Source organism: Serinus canaria, chromosome 5, assembly GCF_022539315.1.
Source record: "Serinus canaria isolate serCan28SL12 chromosome 5, serCan2020, whole genome shotgun sequence".
In the NCBI taxonomy this organism is placed as follows: Eukaryota; Metazoa; Chordata; class Aves; order Passeriformes; family Fringillidae; genus Serinus; species Serinus canaria.
In genome coordinates, this window is record NC_066319.1 from 26046511 (window position 1) to 26071817 (window position 25307).

Here is a 25307-nt window from a genome sequence, read left to right on the forward strand (position 1 = left end):
TTCATAAGACAAACCTCCTGTCCTCAGTTTTAAACCCAGAATCAGTACATTCAGCTCAATGTAAAAGCCACAAAAGTATCAGCACTCGTTTGCCACTGCTCTGCATTACATATTTTCCAACTGCATAATTCAGTACTTTTCTCTGGGCTTTATGCAAAGTGAGGTGAATCCCACCCCACAGCACAGCAGCATTTTACATGATTTTATTAATTCATATTCATAAGGTGTGCCTACCTTGATTACTGATGTTTCTAAAATACATAGACACAAAAATTCCTCCAATAAAAGCCTGGGTGAATTACAAGCTGAAGAGAAAGGAAAAAATATCTAATTCAAACCTTTCAAAGGAGTCTTCCTTCCTCTTACACAGAAAAAGAAAGCTGAGATTTATGAAAGCATTTTCATCTCATGATGATCAAACTCTAGCAAGTAGTAACAAAATCCCACAATGTGTTTTTATTGTTAAATACAAAAAACCAAACAAATTTTTTACCAACTTAAGATACTCTGTATAGAATTTCTGGGAGACTAAAAGCCATTAAAATCCTTGAGAAGGGTAGGAAGGAAATTGAAACCATGGATGGCAAAATGGGAAGCAGGTAATGACTGTTCAGTCTTGAAAGCACATGGGCATCAGCCAGTAGCAAGGTGAAAGTAAGAGGAGGCATTTCCTCTCTCAGTGTGCCATTTTTATCTGTGGAGTTCTTCTTATAATGACATAAGTTGTAAAAGTTCATGAAGGGCGGTTCACAAGCAAGAGATAGAAGTACAGAAGGAATCTGTTTCCTCAAACACCAACACACCTTTGATAAAAAAGAGGTGCATTACTCAGTATGGTCTGGAAGCTTATTCTCCAGATGCTCAAATGGTTTGTACAGACCTCTCAAATCATCTGGAATCAGCCACTGTGATTTGGGATACTGGGCTGGGTAGTTCCTCACTCCTCCCAACACAAGGATGCAACATCCATGTGATACTGTATATCCCTTGAGTTTTCATCAGAGCACATAACCTGGAAGGAGTTTTCAGTGTCAGGTGTACTTCTCCCTTCCCAGGAAGAGAGTTTCCAGCTATCCACTGTCACTATTCTGAACCTCACAGCTTTTGTACACTGCAGCCTCTCTGCATGCTCAGCTTCGGAAACAGCTCAGGTGTTTGACTTCTGGGTGACCTTCTTCAACTTCCTCCTTTGCAGAGCCAGGTTCAGGGTTCTGAGGAGAGTGTCCTTGTTGTTCAGGACATTGTAGCGAGTCACTTCCACCAGCCTGCTGAAGTCATTTGGCCCAAAGGTGAAGTTCAGGGTACGGTAGGGGGAATCGTTTGACTCAATGATAAAGTCACCAAAGGATTTCTCTTCTTCTGACTCACGTTCAACTCCTGCAGCAAGAAAGGACGGGAAAAAATCACAAAAAAACCCTCTGCTCTACCTCTGATTCTACCTCTCTGTGGTAGAATCATTTTAGTTGAATTCTTCTAGGGGGATATCAGATATTCTGTTGAAACTTAAATTTTTCCCCGAAGTTCCTCCTCAGAGATATCAGCTCCTTCCAAAATATTTGAAAGCTCAAGGGGCAAAGTATTCTTTTTCTATTTCCACTTGGCTCCAAAATACAATATTAAAATACATTTCCATTGTGATAAATTGTTAAGTTCATCTTTGATTATCATGCTCAAAACAAGGAATTTTCAATTTTCCCTGGAAGTGATGCTCTACACTAAAATGAAAGACAAACCTCAAGTTCAACTGGCCCTAGGAGTATCTTGTCCCTTAATTTTAAATACCAGTCTTAAAAGATGAACATCAAAGTAGTTTACTGCAAACACTTTTGTGGGAGAAAGAGTGTTGTGAGCCTCTTCTCTCATCCTGCCCTTCAAAAAACTGGTGGAAACTGATTCTGCCTTAAATGTAAATAACAATTTAACAATTACAGCAATTACAGAGTAATAAGAAGAATGATAAGAGGAACATGGACCTCAATGAATTTTCCCCATCAGCACACCCAAAAGAATTGTTAGAAGAGTGCTTTAAGATGCAGCTTGCTTGCCTGGAGCTTTGTATTTCTGGAAGGTGTCATTCACCAGTGGGAAATGGAGTACAATTGGAGCCTTGGGATTATTATCATCCACAAACACGTAACACTCTTTTGGCTTTTTTTCATCTTCCTCACTAAATTTGATTTTTGGAAAAGGAATTTCCCGCTCCTCACAGTATTTCTGGGTCAGCTCTAGAACCTGTTATCAGAGGAAAAAAGATAATTGCAATAGAACACCAGCAACACTTCTAAGATCATAGATCTAAGAAGATCATAAGATAACTGCAATCCTCAAAGGGAAAGAGACTTTCATTAAAAAAAAAAGAAGTGACAGAAACTCAGCTTCAAATCAGCAGAAACAATTTCTCTTGCTGGTCATACAGAAGAATGAAGAGCAGAACTGCAACAAATATCAAGAGATTGCAGTTGGATCTTTTTATGCTTTCCTACCCTAAATCTATACACCTTGATTTTTCTGCAGTTAATAATAAACACTTGTATGTACAAAACATAACTTGTTTGTGCGAAGAAAATCACCAATAGCCACTCTTTCTTTAGAAGCACATACCTAAGTAACAATGATCTTATGGGGCAAACAAATACTCTTATTTTACTTAATCTGTTTAGGCTAATGAAAATGTTTTAATCTTCTTACAGTTGCCAACTTTATATTTTCTCATGACCTTCAGAGGAAAAAGCGTAGCAAAATAACCTTTGAAATGTCTTTCCATAGGAAGGCAGGCCAAGAGAGGAGGGGCTGTTCAGCCTGGAGAAGAGAAGGCAGCAGGGAGACCTTACAACACCTTCTGGTACCACAGGAGGCTTACAGGGGCTGGAGAGTGACTTTTCTCAAGGGCATGCAGTGATATGACAAAGGGAAAACAAATACCTAATCTACAGTGAAGGGTTTCTTCCAAATACCTAATCTAAACCTACTCTCCCCAGTCTGAAGGAGGGTAGGTTTAGATTAGGTATTTGGAAGAAACCCTTCACTGTGAAGGTGGTGAGACACTGGCACAGGTTGCCCAGAGAAGCTGTGGACTCCCCACCCTGGAAGTGCTCAAGGCCATGGTAGATAGGACTTTAAGCAAACTTATCTAGTGAAAGGTGTCCCTGCCCCTGACAGCAGGGTTGAAATGAGATTATCCTCATGTCCTTTCCAACCCAAACCATTCCATGATTCCATGAAAGACATAAGGACTTATTCTCATTTGTTGATTAGTGTTTGTACTCAGCTTCAACTGATCTACTGCCACTGAGTAGGATTCTGGGCTTTTATGTGCATGTAATAATGCTCAGCTGCATCTCTCACCTCAAATGGAGCTTCCCAGGAAAAATTGAACGACAGGATAACATCCACATCCCTCTCTGGCTGAAGTACCAGAGGAAAGGGAGAGTTGATGGAAAAGCCACCATCCACTAAATACAAGCTCTCTTCCATGGGAGTCAGCTGGTTGGGAAACGCATCCAGGTGAGTCCCTGTAAGACACTCCAAGAAACACAAGTAACCATATTGATTCATTACACATGCACTGGCAGAAGAAATAGACAAAGCTCGTATTACTGTTAAAGGAAGAAAAAAAGACATTCCAACATGCACTTTCATCCGGGACACACCTATAAAATCTGATGGTCAGCTTACCTTATATGACAGAACAAATACACAAATACAAATGGATCAAAATTCTTGCTATGGTGTAAGAAGGGACATATGCCCTGGCTTCAGCAGAACCAAGTCAAGCTCACTAATGTTCCGTGACACTGGGATATTATAGAGTGCGTTAATATTTTTTGATAGTCAGAAACACATAAACTCCTTTACCTCTCAAAGTCACAAATTTCTTGACGTTAACATAATCTTTATGAAGATACAATCCCTTCATGAAGTTGAAGGTTTCTCCACATGTGACCCGGGACATGAAGAAATCCTGAAAAATTTGTAGCAAGGGGCCCCCAGGTATAACCAAGCGAGTCTTCAGCCGTGCTGGGTCTCGTAAATGGAATCTGTGGCAGTCATCTGCAGACGTCACAGAAGGATGCAGAAAATGCCAGCTCCAACATTGCAATCAGGCCTTTTTGTACAATATTTAACCAGTTGTCCCTAAGGCTGAATTTGTCCCCTAATAGGGTGTTGTAATGAAATTGAAATGAGATGCATATTCCACAGGTGGGTGATTTCCTAGCCCTGCTTAACAGGGAAAGCATTACTGATAAGGCACTGCCCATATTAATTTCAAACCCACTCAAAGAAACCCACATGGGCAAGTCCCAGCCCCTAAAACACTTTTCTCTGTAATGAACAAATGCAGATCAATGAATAAGCATACAACCAGCTTATCCAATACTACAAAAGGAGACCATGGGGGAAACTGAAAGTCTCTTTTTTTCCATCACCTGCTTAGCAATCCAGATTCTATCCTTCCTCTTCTCAGGATTATGATGCCTGCACTTTAATATGTGTTTAAGACAGCTCCCAGAACTAGCCCAAATTTTAGTCAAAGTCAGATACCAATTCTTTTTAAAAGAAGAGGAAGTGTCTATAGAAACAATTCCTCTTTGCTATAAGAGTGATCAAAGGGAATAACATACAATAAAAGAGACCTGTCCCAATCCACCCTTTGTGCTAATCTTGAAAACTACAAACAGCACATTTTTGCATCATATTATTTGTGATCACTACAAAATCAGCCATCTTTTGAAAGTTCCACCTATTTTTATGTATGTTCTTACCTACAACTTTGATAACATCTTTGAAAGAATCTAGAAAGCTCAGTCCTATACCAACCACCTTCAGACAGATATCATCCAAGCTTGCAGCAAAGGCACTGCCCCACATTCCTGCAGGAAAAATGCAGAAGAATTTAACACTCAAAAGGTTTTTAATGGAACCAAAAGGCCTATAATTCACCTGACAGTTTTCATGGGAGAGGGCTATCACTTGATTTCCTACTATTCTAACAGTTTGAGTTAAAATCTTGGTGTTAATCATGTGACAGATTATGATGCTACAATATAAAGCAGAAAATTTTCCCAGAGAAAAGCATGGGAAAGCCAGCAAGAGAACAGGAAGACCGACAGTAGACAAGCAACTTTTGACAGGCAGCTATAACAGAATCATCTTGCAGACTCAGGACCTCAGAATATAACACTGTGAACCAACTATGAACCTAAAGCTCTGGAGAAACATTGACATGTTTCACTTCCTCAAGTTCTTTTGGAAGGGAAAAAAGGCATGGACTTCAGTTCATAAGTCCCCAAAGCAGCAAAGGTCCTTTCCATCTCCTTATATGATAATTTAATCATGATCATAAGATCGTACCTTGTAGAAAACAAATCCTGGGCTCTGGATGTTTCTGGACGAGCCGTCCCATGAAGAACTCGCTGTCAAAATTCTCTGTTCGAACGAAAGCTCCGTATTTGCGAAACCCAACTTCATAGGGAGTGAACTCACACCATTCTAGGAACAAGCCAACAGGAAATTTACCCATCCCAGAGTAAACATGAGTGAAAACATTTATCTGATATCTGTTCACACAGGGGAGACAGACGGGACTCTCCCCCCACTTTCGACAATCACTGTGGATTTCTCTGCCCCTCCACTCTAGTTTCTATGTACATATTATCAACAAAAACTCTTGTGAAGGCTTTCATTCCATCTTGCTCCATCTTGACTTTTGTTACCATGGAAACAACCAATTCTATGGAACCAGTCTATTTTACTTTTAATTTAAACCATTTTGATGGCTCCCTTTTCCAACCAAATGGAAGCCACATGATTTTTTCCAGCTTTTCTCTGCACTATGAGCCATCTCCCAGGAGCTACTACAGTACTGGCTTGGAAACCCGATTGACCCTTTGTGTCAGGCTGCACTGTTTGCTGAGCCAAGTGCTCCTCATGCTTGAGACATTTCCACAAATAGTTGAAAAATAAGGGTCATCCAGTCCAACTCCTGGGCCTGTATAGATCAACCTGACAAAACACAGCATCCATCTGCAAGCATTATCCAAATCCTTCTTGAGCTCTGGAAGGCTGGATCAAACTGAATTCACTGCCATACACGCACACTCCTCAGAATAAAACAAACAAGTCCCCTTGTGGTACACAGGTGGACACAAGCATTTGTGGTCCTGTCTCACTCATCTAGCCCCACTTGTTGCATCATATTTAAAGTTTCAATGAAAGACTACTTGTCATATTCTTACTGTAAGAACTCAGACCACTAAAACACACAATTTTGGTGATGCATATTACAAGGTGGCAAATCCATCATTTTACATGAACCCTACACGTATTTTTTATCTAAGACTATAGAAGAAAGAGGTTTCCTTATCACGAAGGCCTCTAATTCTTTGATTCAGACAGAGACACATGTATTACAGAAATATTCTCAGCTCCTGACATTTTCAGGCAGTTTCTAGCAAAACATGTGGAGTGGCCAACAGTTCTGAATCTCATTTCTCCATTTTAGCCAAGAAGAAGGTATTTGCTATGAGGATGATAACACTTTGTCAGTCAGTTTCCTACTGCCTCTTGCACTACCAACTGCTACTTGAGCCACATTTCCTGTTATCAGGTGCTCACTCCCCAAGCAACTGGAGAGATGAAATTAATTTATGGATTTCGGCAAACAAAAATAAATTTCCATGTTCATACCTGCAAAGTCTCCACTGCTCATATTGGGTCTCACATTTACAGCTGCATAGATAGGATAAGGGTTCTGGGCCCATTTCACTGCTTCCTGCTGATCAGACAGCTTTGATGGATCTTCCTGGTCACAAGCAAGGAAGGAGGAGCCCATTTAAGTCAGGTAAATTCTGTACCCACAGTTTGATAATTGGTAGCTGTTGCTTAGCATTTCTGATTAACAACACTACTAATTCAAAGTCCTTTTTCCTCTCTACTGTCCAGGTATATGGTTAGATTTGTCCAAAATATTTCTGCAGCTGTGTATTTAGAATATTTAATTTTAATAATGAACTAGCTATTCCTCTGATTTTTAATCTCAATTACATAGAAAATACTGCACAGTAACTCCATTCTGCAAAACCAACATCATTCTGCCAGGCTTAATCTGCCCAGTACAAAAGCTATTATTTTAATAACAGTCATTCCAAATAAACACTGCATTTTTCTGTAACACTGAATTAGAAATTCAGTGTTACAGAAATTCTTTACTAAAGAATATACTATGTTTATTCCACAGCACTGCCTATACAAAGATTGAGAGTAATTGGTTTCTTGACTCTAAACACATGGGTCAGTAGAGTTCCCACTTGAAAGACAAACAGCAGTACCCATCCAAACATGAATTCTTTTACCTCTTGTTGCAGGAAATATTCCACAATAAGGCCCCACAAATCTGTAAAGGAAACCTTCCGTCCCGCCATCTCCATTGCATTCAGCTCCTGGAAATAGTATTTCAGCTGTTCTGGGGAAAATGCCCCTGCTTTGCTGCTGGACACAGTGTCCTGAGCTCTTCTGATTGCATCTTGAAGGTCCTTCTGTGACCAGTCAGGGTCTCGATACAGGGTTGATAAACACCTGCAAATGCTTTTATTAATGTCATCAGTAATAAAGACCTTTGTGTAAACAACAATTTTAGCTGGTTATAATTAGTGCTGCAGCACTTGAGAAGTCTAGCTAAAAGAGTGAAGAATATATAAATAAAAGATCTCTGAACTCTAAATTGTGCTGCAAACCCTGACACCTATAGGACATGTCTGCTCTGACTGCTAACCTGCCTTCCAAAGACATTCCAAGCATCCTATGCTAGCACCCATGAACTAGCCCATACACCTATGCTAACTCCAAAGAAAACCACCATGACATGCAGGCTGATGGCAAGGGTGCAGTGTGCAGCCACAGAGGCCGTGGCCTTTCCCAGAACACAGGTCTGACTGAAGGAGAAGCTAGTTTGGACCAGTGACTACCTGTGCAAACAGATGCCTACATTAGTTTGGAAGTGTCTCTGAATCAGAAGGGGCAGGAGAGCTAGGTACAGAGGAATTAATTGAACACACAAAGCTTGGAAGGAAGGATTACACTGTCAGGTTGCACAACTCCTCTATGAAATAATTTCACAAAAACAAGGGATGACTTCACCACAAACCCCAGGAACTGAGCAACTGAAACTGAAATTCTGGCCAGTCTAATATTTCAGCACATTGCTCCAGGCCACCAAAGGGCAAGGCAGTGCTATGCCTCTCTCCAGCCTCTATGCCATTTTGGAAGGTGATGACGTGGTGGCCTGCATGGACATGTTTCCAGTGACTTGCACACCTCAGTTATCTTCTTGGCAAGAGTAGGGGAATGAGGAGGGCTTTTAAGTCAGTGGTCTGAGTTACTACACAGCAGTTTTATTCATATAAAACATTCCAATATTCAACTGTCAGATTGCACAAGCAGCAGATTGATAATTTTAGCCAGTAGATGTTTGGGTTGGATATGATACTGGATCTCTTAGACTGTTCAGGACCCCAACAATACTCACAGGGGAAAACTCGTAAAACACTCGATTTGCTGTCTGCCTACAGATGGCACAAATGTCATTTTGGCCTTATTTTGCATCAATGCTACCATTTCACCTCTTAGTTTCTGAATCAAAGCTGCATGTAGCTTACCAGGTGGAGCCAGAAATCCCACAGAGGTATGCTGCAGCATCCAGAAGGCCCAGCTGCTGCAGCCCAGCAAGGCTGCCATAGAAGGACGTCAGGGCTCTCATCCCACCTCCAGAGCCCAGCACCGCTACAACTGGAACCTGCAGACAGCACACTCAGGAGTCACAGCCACAGGCTTTTGATGGCCAACCAACTACAGAACTAACCCCATTTCAGTCTCATTTGAACAAAAAATAGAACATAAAAAATAGAGATATAAACTCTAACTGAGACACAAAATAGAGCTATAAACTCTAACAAAAAATAGAGATGTAAACCTTTATTTCTGTCTACATTACAAGTAATTTTGGGTTTGATTTTAAGCTTAACTTCTTTCTCCATTTTGTAATTGAAATATATTGCTTACTATAAAGCATAGCACAGTCATCTTAGGGAAAGTCACTTACTGAAATTGTTATGTATGTTACCACACATTTACTTTCATACAATACACATGTAAGAGGCAATTAGTCTTGTAACAGCAGCCAAATACCACTAAGCAAGGGATTAGAATATGTAGATGTAAGTTTCCTCAAATAAGCAATTAAAAATCTATTCCTGTGGCATGAGTTTTCATTTTAAACACTCTGAAACAAAATTTCTCTGAAACAAAATCATAATTCCAAGCCCAAAGCAAAGTACATACATGCTGAAACTTCAACATTTGTGTTCCAAAATACACATACCACCCTCAAAATTTAAGAAATATAAAGACATTTAGACTTCAGAACTGCAATGTACCAGAGATCTGTCTCACACCATAGGGAATGCAAACTGTGTTTCTTGTTGGTTACAAACAAGGATTCCTACATTGCCTAATTCTCAACCAAGCCTAAAGAATTTCACCAATCTCACTATAGGACTGTGCTCAATACCTCATCTTTTGCAGGGGATTCTTTTAAGCAAAGAGTCTTCCTCAGTGCCTCAGAAACTACTTTCTTTCTTCTGTCCAAAAATTCTCTCTCCTCTTTACAGAGATCAAAACCCAGACGTATATCAAGATCCCAAGTGCTGAAATAAAAGTTAAGGAAAAAAACTTGAAATTTTGGAGGATTTGTAATCAGTATGGAAATGCAATTTCTGTGAACACACAATCTAGGTGCAGGTCTGAACTGGATCAGATGAAATTTTAGTGTATACATCAGCTATTTTGTACAACACCTTCTGGAATTAAAAACTAAATTCTCCATACTGTATTTCTCCTTTAATGTTTGAATTCAAAGCTTCTGCCAAACAGTACTCAGATAAAGCTTCAGGAATTTCACAAAGGAAGAAAAGATTCTTTGTAAGTGAAGAAGATTGTAAGAGGAGCAACTGACATCATTGTGTCAATGTGAACAAGAAATGAGGGGATGAGGTATTTTAAAACAGAAGATTCTGAACTTAAGAAGCAGAAGGAGGCAAGAGAATACGAATGAACTTGTTGTGAGGCTGTAAAACAGGAGCAGGATCTTCAGCTGATGACTGGATACCAAATGACCCTATCAACTTACAAGTCCACTTCTTGGTTTTTGGGTTTTTTTTTTCCCTTTTTACTCCTTTCTTGCAGCCTTCATCTATTTTACAGTTCAAGTTCTTCACACACAAATGTCCTTTCCTATCTCTCGTTACACCCCTTCATATATTCTGGTATACACCTGTGCATGACAAAACTGCTTAATATGTACATCAACAGCTATTTTACATTTAAGTCTCAGGAACACAAAATCTGTGTCAGCAGGATTGAGACCAGTCCAATAGACAATATCTATAAAGTAAAGAGACACAGCCTTCCAAAAACTATCCAAAAAACCTATCAAATATGTTTTTCTTTAATCTATCCCCAGAGATGAATGGACGGAACAGAGCTCCCCAGAACAGCAAGGAGAGTCACTCAGTTCCTTCCTATGAGAGAATAAAGGCCTTTCCTGATTCTCAAGTGGGGTTCCCACTCACCTCTCTTCAGTTTTCAAACTCATGTCCAAACTTTTTCCCTGTGAAAAGAGAGAACACATCTTGAAGTTGACAGCAATTACACAGGTGGAACTACCAAACAGAAGTTCTGAATTATTTCTTCTCCAAGTGTCTAGCCTTTTTCCTTCTCCTCATACTTTTCTTCCACACCCTGAAAAGACTTTTTTCCTCAGAAAGTCATGAACTTTATACTTCATTTTGCAAGACCCGACCATGAAAACACATTAAGAAGAATTGCACTGAGTAATCTCATTGCTTCATTCTAAGACATCCAAGAAAACAGCACTCCTGAGAATCAACCACATGTTGCCTAACTTTCCCAACACCTAGAGGCAATGGAGGAAAAGGTTATCTCATGCACATTAAAGCAAGAGCAAAATATTGACATTACCTCTCCCAAGGAAATTATTCTATCAACTTTTTCTCCAATAGGAAGGGAATTAACTGGTACAGTCCCCAGTCCTAGAACTGTAGTGTGCTTTTCAATATCAGGGTTCACGCCATCCTAATAAAAACAACATCTTACATGAGATTCACAGAAAAAAGTTGAATAAAATATGACTTTCATACATTGAAACAGCAAACAATTCTTAATATCACTATAGCTAAATTTTTATCAAATGTCCAAGGATTTTGAGGGCATTCTGCTTTCTGTTTGGCAGGTCTTTGCAGAGGTATTTCTTTCACTCAGATAGTTTCTTTGTTGCTGTTGTTTGGTTTATTTTTAGGGTGTTTTGTGTACTGTTATTGTTTTTTTTTTGTTTTTAATATACCTGTCTGCCATAATTAAAAAAATCTTCGAGTACAAAATTTCCCCCACAAATAGTTTTGTTTTGCCACGTGTCACAAAACTCACAAACCAACTTGTATTTCCATCTTCCAAGCAAGATTTGGAAAAGATACCAAGAAAGGCAGCAGCATTATACATGCATCAAAAATACAACAAAATAAGAAATAAGAAAGGATGTAATTTTAACAAAACTTTAAAAGCAGAGCAAATTAAAGCTTGTCAGGAAATATTTGGGTTTTCTGCCACGTAGCAAATGGCAAGATCTCTTAATACAGAGCTGTGTGCAGATCCCTAAATGTAAAGAGGCATTTTAAAAACCCCTCATATCAGAGGGTCCCACGGAGCCTCCAGGTGGGCTGAGCCCAGACACCAACACAGGGCTGAGTAGCCAGGAGGAGACCACACCTTAGAGAAAGACTAGGCTGCCACCCTTCTCACACCAAGAGCTGAAGTCAGGCCAGGAGCCACCCCCAGACTCCACAGCTGTCTTCTGACCAGTTACTGCTGTCCTGAGACCTCTGTCCCTCCAAGGTCACTGTCCTCTTCCTAACAGGGCAAACAACATGCATTTAGGTACAGGGCAAGCGGCACTACAATGTTCCTGGCACTCTCCCACATCTGATGAGAGAGAAAGGTCAGACTGAAGAGTTTTGTGGACTATGCCACTTGCTGAAGGAGTATGTTCTCCTAGCTACCAGAGCTGGTTGGCAGAGGTTTACCACTTGGGGCAAACTCCATAGTTCACCTCTACAGCGTTTTTTGCTTGCCTGGCTCTGAATTTTTGACCACTCAAGCCCAGGTGTCCCTGCTCAGTTCATGTTTCCTGCCCACCAAACCCCCTGGCAAAGCTGTTCTTCCTGATCCTTCCCTGTGTCCTCTTCTCCACAGCTGCCTCTACACAGTCAAGATCATCATTTGCAATCACGCTACCCAACTGCTTGTTGGGATAAAAAACATCATAGAATAAAGAGCTTTCTTGCTCTCATTTTTGGAGAATATTCAGTCATTACCTGGAGAAACTGCAAAGTAAAAGACAAAGCTAAATAAACCGCTGCAAGCAGCAACTGATCTGCAAGTTTCTAATAGAAAAGAGTTCCTATAGAGTTCTCAACAGGTGAAAGCAAAGATGTCTGCATGTAGCAAGCATGTGCAGAGTAAAGTTTTCCTAACCCCTGAGTTTGAACTGATGTTAAATCTTTGGGGAGCATAGACTCTTAAGGTAATTTCAGCTCCTTACACAATGTCAAAGATCCAATGCACAGCCTGACATTTTTAAAACAAAAAAAAAAAAAAAAAGTGTGTAAAAAACAACAGTTGAGAAAAACTTATCTGTGTAAGCTTTGTGGAGCCAGCATGGATGCTTACCTGTAGGACAGATATGGTTTGCTGCAGCTCCACTTGCAATTCTGAACACATTTCTTTATCCACATGAAAGACAAATGAGGTTCCATAATCCTTCTCATTGTCTGGTGTCCAAGGAATAGACAACTGCTTTTGGTATGCCCCTGGGACAGACACCTTGATCTCACAGCATCCTGTGCATTAGAAAAATAAGTTTGGACCACAGGGGCCATTTGTTGAAAATCAAGTACTTATTAAGTGCAGCTGATCCCATAAGTGCACAAGCAAAGACTCTGTTGTGGTACCCAGTAGAAAATACCCAACCTTATTAATTATTGAAAATTAGAGCAAAATTTACTTTAAAAGCCAATTTTATAGTCAGTAAATAAAAATGCCCTGTATAGACAGAGAATCAAGTGTCCCCTCTCTCTGAAGGAACCAACATGTTGAAGAGTAGTCCTGACTTAAACTCTCCAGGCAGCCCTACCTTGCTGCTTTTCTTTTGCATTTTGCTCTTTGTTGACAGTGCCTTGCAGACACAAGCAAGGATGAACCTGTGAAAAAAAAAGAAACCAGCTCTGGTCACACAATTTTTAGTTCACTTCTTTGTTTGAAGTTTAATTCACCTACTATATTAGTTGTAGTTCACAGTTGCAAACTGTCAAAAAAAAAAAACAATGCCCGATGGGGTTATTTCAAATAATGACCAAATTTTGTTTCAGTAGGACAGGATTACTGGCTTTTGTTTCAAAATAAAGAACATACTTTCTATTCCAAGAACTGGTTTATGAACACCTGGGGTTTTTCTGGGTTTTTTACCTTTTTTAAACGTATGTACGAGCACCTACTCAGAACCTGTTCAGATCCAAGCAAGCACTTGATCAATTTCTGTCCCAGCTTATCTATGTCCCCATGACATTTAGTCTCTCACACCATCCAGCCATCAGCTTACCCTCTAGGACAGTAGATGAGAGATTGATTTTGACACCGTTGCCCCAAAAGAAAAGAAACTAGTCCACTGCTTGAATTAAGACTAACTTGCTAAGGGAAATTGGAACACAAAAGGTTCCTTCCTATGAAATAGTTTTCAGAACTGTGTTGTTAAATGCCACCAATTTTTCAGGGGAATAAAAGTTAAAACTCTACATTTCAACCATAATTTCAACCATAATCCTTCTCTCCTTACAAAAACCCATGACTCCAGTCCCTTTTCTTTCAAGGCAGCAAAGAGACAGTAACACTTATTTTTAACATACAGCACAGTGATTTTCTTAGACTGATTAACCCAAAAAAACAGGGAGTGATCCCCTACTTAATCATGGCATGGATAAAACCTTAGAAATAATCTGTGTTAAAACAAGAAGAGGGACTCTTCCTAGACAGCATCTAGTCTAGAAAGCACAGTACAGTCTTTAAGACTCACTTGCCTGCTAAAGATATATTTTACAAATTTTATGGCAAGCCTACAGGGAAAAAGCAAACAAACAAACACCTCCCAAAAAACCTGCAGCTTTCTCTAAGCTGGCATCAGATTTAAAAATTGAGGAATATTTTTAAATCAACAAATGAAAAAGAGAGGCAGACCGTGAAGAGAAGAGGAAGTTGGACCGTAACATCAAAAATCCTTCTCCTCTTTCTACTAAGAACTTATCTTCAGGAGTAAACCACAAGACACGTGATTCTGGCTTCCATGTACTCACCACAAGGACTCCGTTGGTCAATACTTCTGTAGGGGCATCTGAGCTGTGAAAGGAAGAGGTTTATTGCAAATGACAACTGGCTCTCATTTTGCTTCATCCTGCTTTACTAATTGGCTGAATAAGCAGTGGGATGAAAAGGTCCTCAGCGTGGGAGATCCAGGGAAACATCAAGTATATTTCCCTTCACAAAATAATAATGGGGGCTTGGAAAAATGGAAAAAAAATTGTCTGCAAATATAAGCATGTGCTATAGGATCTCCCCATCCCAGTTATTTTGATAACCTAGAGAACAGCTGAAGATAGACTACCAGATAGATAAACTATACATTTGTGTATTTTGCAAGGTTAACTGAAAACTTTCCATTCCCAAATAACTAATCCAGAAAGTGCTCACTTACATCCCATGAAGTCCAGCAAAATTTTATTTCTTTTTTACCCCAAAAATTTTGGTGACTGGAGTAATTAAGGATAATTTTGGCCAGCCATCAGCGAATCAACTCAATCACCACAGAGAACTATAAAGTATTATCCTTTTTATGAGCAAGACTATCCCCACACAGAAAAAACAACTGACAACATATCTGCAGAGCACAAGTGCAATCAGCTCTTCAGGTAAGACTCACCATTTTTCCAAGAAAAACTCTACATCCAGCTCTTCATTAGCCTTTGAAAACAAAAGTTGGATATGGGTGACCCTTGATCCTGAATATATAATTAAGAGACATTGTTCCAAGAAATTAAGCTTTTCTCCTGTTACATAGTAACAGTAACTTCCTGTTAAAAAAAATGGGTTTGTTCCTTTTATAAAAGCTCTAGCTAAATTTTGAAATGGCTAAATGTAGCCTTTAGCCTTTAAATACTCCTCTTCTGCTGGACATGTCCTGTATGACCAGACACACCTACATTGGAAGACACAAGTGCACAGAAGTGAGAGGTGTCTCTCAGATCCATTACTCTGCTAATAAGAGAAAAAAACCTCTTCTGGCTCAAGAACCACTGCAACATCATCTCTGCAAACAGCTTCTACACGAGCCTTTGGGCTTCTTCCCATTTCTTATTTCAGCAGCTTGCACTCTGAGCTCCTTGCTATCTTCGTCCTCCACAGACTTTGTTCTAGCCAAAGCCTTGTCTCCTCCCATAGCATACAGCAAATATTTGATACCAGACCTAACAGTTTTTGAAGTAACAGACTAGAAGCTGTTTTGGGTAATTTTCTTTGCTGAAGTTGAAATCTCCAGTCTCTTAATTACAGATCAAGATGACTTAAGCATTCAGCAAATGGATAGAGCTACTGGGAGCAATGGAATTACTAAGACTCTTTCCATGATCATAAATGATTTGGAGTGCCTGTGGCACTGCCCAACACCTCCCTGAGAACTGCACACCAGTTAGTCTGCTTCTGACCACACCAGCACTGAAGCCCAGTTTCTCAAGAAAACACATCATTAGCTCACCTTTAATCCAGACCTATTGCAGCAATGTGTTTGTGGCATTACAAAACAGATCAGTCTGGTGATGTGGCTTTCACCCACGTAAAACAAGGTGTCTTGTAAGTCCATGAACAGGTGAACAGGGCTTGAGAGCAGCTGATCACCAATACCATCTACATGAAGCAGAGTTAAATGGACTGTACATAATCCAGGGAAAACAAGCTTCTCTTAGGCTTTTGACTTATCAGATATAGAGGTAACCTTTGCAGCAATCAACTTGATTTCTGCAAACAGATGATGACAAACTAAACAAGACAGTCCCTACAATGATTACTGACTGCAAATGCCTTTCATTTTAAAAACAGTTCATGTTCCTCTAAGTCTCATGAGAAACTGTGAAAACACTCTGGCTTCTCTGGGCCAGGTGAATCAGACCTGGCACTGCCAGGTCAGTGCAGAGGAGCTGAACCTCACCTCGGCGTCCAGGCTGAAGGTGTGCAGCAGGGGCTCCCCCGGCCTCATGCCCCCCACGTCAAAGACAACAGAGGTGAGCTCATCACTGACTAGGACATCCTTATCATAGAGGGTCAGCTCCAGAATGTTCTAAAAGCAGAAAGGAACAAACAGCCTGAGATGAAGGGGCAGAAACGCTGACAAACCTGGGCAGCTGTACACAATGGACACTTTGTGCATTAATTACCACCCTTCCCCAGGCCTAAGGAAAGTTCAGTATTTTCAGCAGGGCTTACAGCATAAAAAAATCAAGCAAAAATTTAAGCAAAAAGCTCTCCTAGCTGACACTATTTAGCTAAAGCACTTTCTCAGCTTCCCACCTAGAGGGAGGCCCCAGGTGAGCTCATGTGGCAGTACTCTCCACCAGCTCCAGGCACAGATCTGCCTGAGGAAGCAACACCAATTTCCACTCTTTGATGATGATTTAGTCCAGGATGTTATAGGGACCAATCACTTCCTGCTCAGCACTGTCTCAGAGATGGTAAATTCAAGAGAAACTGCAATAGATACAGTGAGGACATATGGCACCCAAATAATAGACTTGCAGCAACTAGCTCTCAAGGAGACAAGACTAAACTTGGAATTTTGCTGGCAGTCTCCAGCAGTTACCAGGCTGAGGTCTCATGACCCTGGAGGGAAAGAAAAAGATCCCACACCCTAATGTTTAGCTTTCAATTTTCTTACCAGTCAAGTCAATTACCATTCCACATTTGTCACCAACCACTGTGGAAAGGTGAGGGGGATAGTTTCTTGTTAATAGACACCTTATTCCAAAGCCAGGGATGTTATTCAAAGCAATAGTGACCCACTAAAACTGATCTTTTAAGGCACAGCTTCCTTCCTCCTACCATTAGTGTCTGCTTTGAGAATGAATGCTGACAATCTGAAGACTTTGTTAAATACTGTATTAGGTCCTACACAGCTATTAGATGCACAGTCTCTACCCAAGACTTTGGATTTGGTTTTCTCAGCCATCAGAATTGATGGCAAAATTTGACTGAATTGAACTACATGGCAGTGAGTAGAAATTTAGTTCCTGTGAAAGAAGCAAACATCAAACAGAAGCTTGCCTAATCAAGGAATTTCCTTGAATTCCACCAGGCAGTGCCAAAACTTCCCTTTCCTGAGATACATCACAAGGATGTTCATGGAAAATTCTAGCTGCAATTTACTTGAGAGAGCAGTTAACCACAGCAGTTTGGATTATTGGACATGCATGGAACAGCTTTTTGTACCACTGAAGAAACTGACACCTTACCAGCAACACCAGTTTTGAGGGTAATAAAGAGCCCTTGGTTTTGAATGAAGTACCAAAGGCAAGCCAGTACAAAAAGACAAGTAGTCCAACCCACTGCACACAGTGTCCTTACCTTGACAGCGCTATGGATCCGATACTGGAAACTTTCATTCCATTCTGGGTTCTCAGAGTTGTCAACAACCTGAGTTCTGGAGACCCTGGGAGATGCAGTGGGCAGCTTTAGCTCCACATAGCAGTCTGCCTTGGACACTGCAGCAGAGAGTCAGAGACAGGCACCAGAAAAGCTTTATTCAAACACACTCTTTCCCATGAGCTCCTGATTTTCTAGCTCTCGTTGCATCATAGAAAAGTGCAAATTTAAGGCTGGACTTCTAAAGCAAAAAACTTTAATGAAGTTAATGCATTTAAACAGAAGCAAATTGAGTAGTGGGTGCCTATATTTCTTTTTTCTGGTTCATCAAACCATAAAGCCCTTAATAAAAAAGACTAGTATTTAAAATGAGGAAGATCAATTTTAAAAAAAGATTACTGCTGATACCAGGCTTATTGCTTCCTCTCCTATCCCTGGGCACCACTGAAAAAGCCTAAGCCCCCTAAAGTCCAGGGAGACAACATCCACTACTGCTGTACCCTTGTTTAGTCAGGCCAGGAGCTGGGCTGTTGCCATTCCCTGAAAACAAATGATTGTCTCAGAGCCCTTCTTTCTTCCATTTAGGGCCCCTTCAACAATGCAAGTATGGAGACCATTCTTCACCCCAGCTGAACAGAAAAGAACTCTTCACAGCACGATTCTAGCCCTCAGCCTCTCAGGAGGCTTTTCTGTTCCCTGAACAGCTATTTGGCATTCCAAGTAGTTCAATGCTGGATGCCAGATACAAACTTCAGGCAGACTAACTTACTTGATTTATTCTGAAGTAATTTATTATAAATGAGTTTTAAAGACCCAAATGCCCCAAAGAGCCCTGAGATCTTTGCACAGGTGTGTACATGGGAGGGAATATATACCATGCTATCAAAACCAGGAACAGATAAAAAGCAGTTTATCTTGGAATCAATCAACCACCTACTTCCTTTAAAGTCTGCAATGACAAACAAATAGCAGGTACATGAAATAAAGCACTACTACAACTGAGAAAATAAACTTTTGAATGCTAGAATTAAAATTTCTGCTTCCAGTTTCAGGAAGACTGAAAGCAATTCAGTTCAGCAGGAGCAAGGGTGAAACTTGCCATGCCCAGAAGGCTGAATCCAGAGCAAGGAATACAGAATGGGCCACAGTAGGACAGGAAAGGAGCAGGGAAGCAAAGCATTACCAGGACTTACTTGATCTTGTTTCTGCATAGTAAGAACAGCTGCAGCTGCTTAATCTGCAGATTGGCCTCACATAAAGCTTTTGAAATACAGATAATACACTTAATGCTATATATATATAATGCTTTACATGAGAAGCTTTTCTTAAGACATAAAGGCAATGCAGTATGTGTAGATAAGAGGCTCCCTTAACAATGCTCTCTGTGCTAGAGATATGCACCAAGGAACCAACATGTTTTCATACTGCCTTGAGTAAATACTTACACACATCTGTACCCTTGATGTTCCTGGCTCGGAGGACTTTTACTGTTAGGTTGTAGTAAGGATGCTTTTCCCACTGAAAAGAGAGAAACAAGCTCAGCTTTTAGCTCAACTGCAATGCCTGCTCTGTACCCACACTAGTGTTAGACCAGAGAAATGGATCAGAAGTAGCCAGCCCAAAATGAGCCATCACTGAATCAGTTTGGGAACACACAGAGCACTTCCAGTGTCCTGGAGGACGACTAAAGGCACCTAGAAGGAAACTCAATTCCCTTTAGCAGTGCAAGAGCCATGTCATGGGGTAACTCCTCACAGACTTCAGAAAGTAAGTCCCTTATTTAGGGATTCCTCTAATTATAGATCAGTTTGTAATTGCTTTGTTAGTACGTTCTTGCTGAGTGAGAAACGGGTGCTAAAGCTGCTCAAGCACATCCACCACAGCTCGTTCAAGAGCACTGGCCAAGGGCACATGAATGCTTGAGTAAAAGCAGACATGGCCAGAACCTTAAGAGCAGGGGCTAAAGTCATAAAAGGCACATGCTGTTTACAATGAGAAAAAACAACCCCAAAATGCTTGCCAAAACACTTCATGGCAGTTTGAGTTAGAAAAGACAAAACTTAAATTCGTTTTCATTCTGGACTGTTAACTGGTATCAGCATTCTAAACATGCACCTCACTTTACCAGCACAGATAAAAATGTGATCCTTACTCTTGAAAGCTTCTGAGAGACTATTTTTGGAAAGTAATATTACTGCCAGGACGTGAAGTGGGAAAAAAAGTCTGACTAGATCCTAGAATATCATGTAGCCTATCCTTGTTTTATTGCACAGCATCTGTCAAAAATGCTCAAAAGAATATCCTTTCCAAAGGTCTCTAACACTTTTGATTTGCAGCCAGTCATTACACAGCTGAGGATACATTTTTCACATCCAAATCATAATTTAAGGGCATACAACTCAACAGAAATGTCACTGTGCTTCCAAGCCTGTGTGATCAGTTATGCCAGAACTTCCTCATATGCCTTTTTTACTTATCTTTTAGCAAAGGCACAGCAAGGTCATTGCGTGCTGCCAGGTGAGCTTGCAGAGTAATGAAGCATGGGAGTATCAGATAAGCCCTATCTGAATGATCAGGCAAAAAATCCATATGGGAAATGGGCAACAAATACTGATGACAGCTCTGCCTGCAGCACTCTGCATGGCAGCATACCAATGCACAGGACTGACACAAGCAGCTAACTTCTGCTCTGCATTTTAATGATTTTTCAGAATCACTGCTTTTCCAGAGCTCAGGAATGTACCTGAAGAAAAAAAAAAAAAAAAAAAGAAAAAAAAAGAAAAAATAAAAGTCCCCTTCAAATCCTAAAATGAGGGTACAAGGCTGAATTTTCACATACTTAACTTTGCAAACAACTGCCTGTACCTTTCATCTAAACTGAAGATGCTGATGCAGCTGGAAGTGGCTGTGGAACAAGTCATCCCAGCCATGGGACTCAGCAATCTTTACTTTCCTGCAGTCCAGGATACCTGCATTAAACAGTGGGCAGTCACTGCTGGGATCCACCCCCACAGGTCTCAGTGCAGGCAGAGGACTCACCATAAGCCTGCCAGATTCATTACAAAAGTGCTGTCAAACAGAAACACAACTTCTAAGACATATTTCGTGTTCACAGCTATTGGGAAAACTAGGCAGCTCAAGGAAATGTTCAGTTTGCCAAAGGAGCAGTTTCTCCCCATCTTGTCCCAAAGAAACACTGCAGCACATCATTCCCTTCCTTGTGGCCAAAGTGTCACAAGCCTGCTTTTAAACCCCAAAGAGAGAGAGCAGAGCCAGCAGCTCAGTAACACAACAGCAGTGGCAAACACCAGGTTCACTGCCAGTTTATTGTTGTTTGCCTTTAGAAATGAACTAATGCTAAACTCTGGAAAATTAAAGCAGTCTGGTTGTGTTAAACTTACCTACAAAGCCAAAAGGGTGATCTGCTGCCCCCACCCCTTGCTCAATTGCTATCAATTAGTCAATACAAAAATCTCTTCCTACAGCCAGCAAAATTTTGTTCAGCAATGTTTGGGTTTTTTTAATTTAAATAGCGAGGGCCTGAGGGAAAATATATTCAGTGGTTTACAGGTTAATGGAGGTTAACATGAACCCTCTTCTAACCTGATCTCCTAAGTACTAAATAATAATATTGAAAAGTCAACAAGTTTATTTCTATCACACAACAAGCAGAAGTGCAGAAGGCTATACAAGCAGAAAGTTGTCTTGTGACAACTAATGGTCACCCCAATTTTAAGTTATGTACTGAGGGGCTGGTGTGATAGGATAAGACAAGGGTGATCAGCTTATAGATCAAATCTTCAGTCAAAAGCTCCTTCACAAACATTTAGCTTAACTCAAAATTGAGGTTATTAGCCTGACCATCTTATACAATGAAATCATTTCACTCCAGTTAAAGGACAAACACCTCAAAACCACTTTATCAGTTGTGGTTGCACTGCATTATGACCAGGAGCTGAAGCCATCATTAGTCTTTGTCTACCTGAGACCATTAATCCCTGGAAGGTAAGATAGAAAGCAGAACAGAAGGCAACCGTAGCCAAGGCTATTTTGCAAGAAAACACATAAGCACGGTTTTGTCTCTACTGATAAAAAGTAGATATTCTGACTATTCTCTACTGATATTCTGGACTCTCCCCCAAAAAAAGTACTTGACATCAGCTCAATTCTGCTCCCCAAAACCTAAGGAAACACAGATCTGCTCTGGATTTCCTCAGGCAGACCCTAAATTTAATAAAAGCCTGAAATCACCATTACCATGAAGAGGAAAAGGTGGATAACAAACTCTTTCATTCCTGCAGAAGTGCAGGATAGGTTTTCCACACATGCAGCAACGGGAAGTCACTGCTGAGCCCATCAGCCAAGGAATGCCACCTCAGAGCCAGCACCGCCACTCCTCTTACCCGCCAGTGATAGAAGCCAGTGTCCTTCCTCTCCTTCCTTTGGAAAAGCACTGCTGCCAGAAAAGGCAGCGCTCTGGATGGAAACGGGCCCCGCAGCACCTCATGGAACATGGGGAAAGCGTCCTGCTGTCTCTACAGAAACTCCCAAAGCCTTGTTCCTGGGGAAGCCCAGAGCGAGGCGAGGGCCCGGAGGCGCGGCTGCGAAGCGCAGGGTGCCACGGGCGGCTCGCAGTGTGCGCAGCGCTGGGCTGGGCTGGGCTCCAGCCGTGAGGAGCGGAGGTGTGGCCCACACTTGCCAAACAAGCCGGCTCAAAAGCTCGCTGGCAGGTTTTTCCAATATTGCTACAAGATAAGGGCAGCAAACAGCACCAAACAGGGAAGCCCTGGGCGGGAGGAAGCACCACTTTGTGATCCAGCCGTGACACCGAAACCCCAATCCAGATTTCCTTTGGGAGTTCCAGCAACCTGAGGTACAGCTATGGCCATTTCAAATCCTTTTCGGAGCTTCAGCACAAACTAACAGTATTTTTACATAGAAAAAAATCCCATCCTACAAGCCTGAAGTAAAGCAAAATCGGTCACTGACTGTAGCTGTTGAGAGCAGTTTCAGGGAGGCCAGAGTGGAGACACCAGTTTGGTCTGCCATAAAATGCCTCAGGGAATATCAGCTCCCCACCACATCTTCCCTCCCTGAGCAACTTGCAGAAGTCTCCCCTTTTTCTTCATTTCCATGCCATACAGTCTTAATTCTTCTACCAAAGGTTCTCAAAAAACTTTACAAGAGACAGGACAGATTTTTTTAAGAGTCTATCACATCTTATAAAAATAATTAAGTAGTGAAGGAAAAAGTTTACCAAAAGCAATTAGCTCATTAGCAGCTGCTGACAGTTGTCTCACTGGAGCATTTTATCAAAGACCTGAAACTTACAAACTGGAAGTACCAAGTACCAAACTTTAGTGTTACAACAATTAAAATGGCAGAAAATGCATGAAAGCCAGTAAGGCAGCATGTCATTAGCTCTGTGCAAACATGAGAATGTGACACATTCTCAGCAAGGTCCCATTCATTATTCATTTCCTGTCATTAGCGTCAGTCACCAGGCTCGAATTTAAGAAAATTAATAAAAGCACAAGCACTGACATTTCAAACACAAACAAGTCAGCACTAGGTGGTGAATTCACAGAATGAAGAGTCAACACACGGGCAAAAAGCAAACACAATGCCATTGTGAAACAGCCAGCAACTGCTATAAAGCCCTCATGTCCTGCTAAATGGGCTGAAAAAGCTTTGCTTTGCTTTCCTACTCACCACTGCACTGAGTGAAGGACTGAAGCACCACTCCTAGGGTGAAAGGCTGAGAGCTGAGGCTGCTCAGACTAGGTAACAGAAGGCTCCAGGGATACCTCATAGAAGCCTTCCAATATTTAAAGTGGGCTTTTGAAGAGAGAGAGTGACTTTTTACACTACCAGATACTGATAGGAGAAGGGGGAATGGCTTTAAAGAGGGTAGACTTAGATTAGATACTAGGGAAAAACTCTTTACTGAAGGTGGTGAGGCACTGGAACAGGTTGCCTAGTGCAGTTGTGGATGCCTCATCCCTAGAAGTGTTCAATGCCAGGCTGGGGTCCTGGGGGGTTGAATCTAAAATACCTTTAGGGTTCCTTTCAGCCCAAACCATTCTATGACTATCATATTAGGTTTTATTTATCTTCAAAAAGATTGTAGAACCATAAGCGTGGAGGTTTTTTTTACATTTAATCTAATACAGTTTGACTAGAAGTTACAAGAAAATTGAGGTGACCTCACAGTACAGTAGCATGGAGAAATCACACTTATTCTAGTTTATTACAAGCAGTGGATAAACCCTCTACTTTGTCCTGGGTGCCCAACAGCACATAAATTCAGCTTACCTGCCTTCTGACACTCTTTCCTCTTCCAGTGAATTCTCACTCAGCACAGGGATCTCAGATTTACAGAATTTCTCTTGAATCTCTCAAGAAAAACTGAAAACTCTTTAGAACATATGCTTGAAAATTGTCGACAACAGATCACCCACTAGCAGTGTCTGTGTGCAGCTTCAGCCATTCACAGGCACTGTTGCCAGCAAACTTAATATCCAAAGATAAACTACTTGGTTTTGTTATTTCCCATCAGACTAGGAAAACAAGCAAGCACAATGGCATCAAAAGATGAGGCAAAGAAAGCCTCCCACCTGGTAATTTTACTTCTGCTTTGATTAGCATGCCTACAGGGGTAAAGGTAGATGTATATCTACATTGCAGTTTTGGGTTTGTTTTTTTTTTTTTAGAAAGCATTAAATGACATCATCACTGACTATATTATATAATATTTTAAATGTGTGTAGATATCACAAGGGACCCCTTTTGGTCCCACTAGCAGCACTGAGAGGAGAGCTGAGATGCAGTATACAACTAGAAGAGATGAAAACTTGAAAGGATGCAAGCAAGGACAGGATTTGTGTTTGTTGGGGATTTTTTTAGGTTTCTCCAGAAACACCAATATACTTAGTTGTTTAACTTGTTCATCAGTGACTTGGATGAAGGAGCAGGTGCCTCCTCAGCAAGTTCACTGATGACACAAAGCTGGGAGGAGTGGCTGATACCCCAGAGGGCTGTGCAGCCCTTGAGAAGGACCTTGACAGGCTGGAGAGAGGGGCAGGGAAGAACTGTCAGAAACCAGCAAAGGCAAATGCAGGGTCCTGCACCTGGGAAGAATAACCCCAGGCACCAGCACAGGCTGGGGCCAACCTGCTGGAGTTGTCCCTGCTTGAGCAGGAAGCTTGCACTGAATGACCCACTGTGCCTCCTCCCAACCTGACACTTCCTGTGATTCTGTGAACATGGGGACAGGAGACTTCCTCTGTGCTGGTGCTTCCCGTGGCTATAGAATGGGAAAACTGAGGATCTGTATTCTACTTCTAACACCAGACTACTCTATGACCTACAGCCCAAGGAAGTGCAAATCTGTGAATCTAAACATTTCCTGATTTGGTCACACAGAGCTCAACATCCCCCCCAGCACAAACAGCACATCACCCCTCAAAAAAAAAGTTGTCAGTAATTTTAGTGTTCTCTAG

The 25307-nt window shown here is 41.1% G+C and overlaps 1 protein-coding gene across 3 annotated transcripts; it reads right to left on the minus strand.

Moving 5' to 3' along the window:
• Positions 1 to 441: 441 nt before the first annotated feature.
• Positions 442 to 22463, minus strand: PLA2G4F (phospholipase A2 group IVF). Of its 3 annotated transcripts, none has more exons than XM_050975238.1 (20): positions 22209 to 22463; positions 19251 to 19323; positions 17788 to 17924; positions 16379 to 16507; positions 15098 to 15138; positions 14475 to 14517; positions 13262 to 13328; positions 12799 to 12968; positions 11035 to 11148; positions 10626 to 10663; positions 9566 to 9701; positions 8655 to 8791; positions 7353 to 7584; positions 6688 to 6802; positions 5353 to 5490; positions 4764 to 4871; positions 3856 to 4050; positions 3346 to 3512; positions 2046 to 2232; positions 442 to 1377 (listed from the first exon to the last, which is right to left on the minus strand). In XM_050975238.1, the coding sequence occupies exons 1-20, from the start codon at positions 22317 to 22319 to the stop codon at positions 1148 to 1150; spliced, it is 2568 nt and encodes an 855-aa protein (XP_050831195.1). In that variant the 5' UTR covers positions 22320 to 22463; the 3' UTR covers positions 442 to 1147. The 3 variants fall into 3 exon arrangements, with proteins under 3 accessions (XP_050831195.1, XP_009100297.3, XP_050831196.1); XM_009102049.4 differs by having other exon boundaries at positions 7353 to 7575; positions 22209 to 22462; XM_050975239.1 differs by lacking the exon at positions 442 to 1377 and having other exon boundaries at positions 2089 to 2232; positions 3346 to 3522.
• Positions 22464 to 25307: the final 2844 nt, after the last annotated feature.

Excerpts from the sequence above, each read along its gene's own strand:
- PLA2G4F (XM_050975238.1), bottom strand. The coding sequence starts at position 22,319 with ATGTTCCATGAGGTGCTGCGGGGCCCGTTTCCATCCAGAGCGCTGCCT. Across the intron at positions 16,508-17,787 it reads GGATCCATAGCGCTGTCAAG|AACATTCTGGAGCTGACCCT; the intron begins GTAAGGACACTG and ends TTCTGCTTTTAG. Across the intron at positions 14,518-15,097 it reads GAGTTTTTCTTGGAAAAATG|CTCAGATGCCCCTACAGAAG; the intron begins GTGAGTCTTACC and ends TTCCTTTCACAG.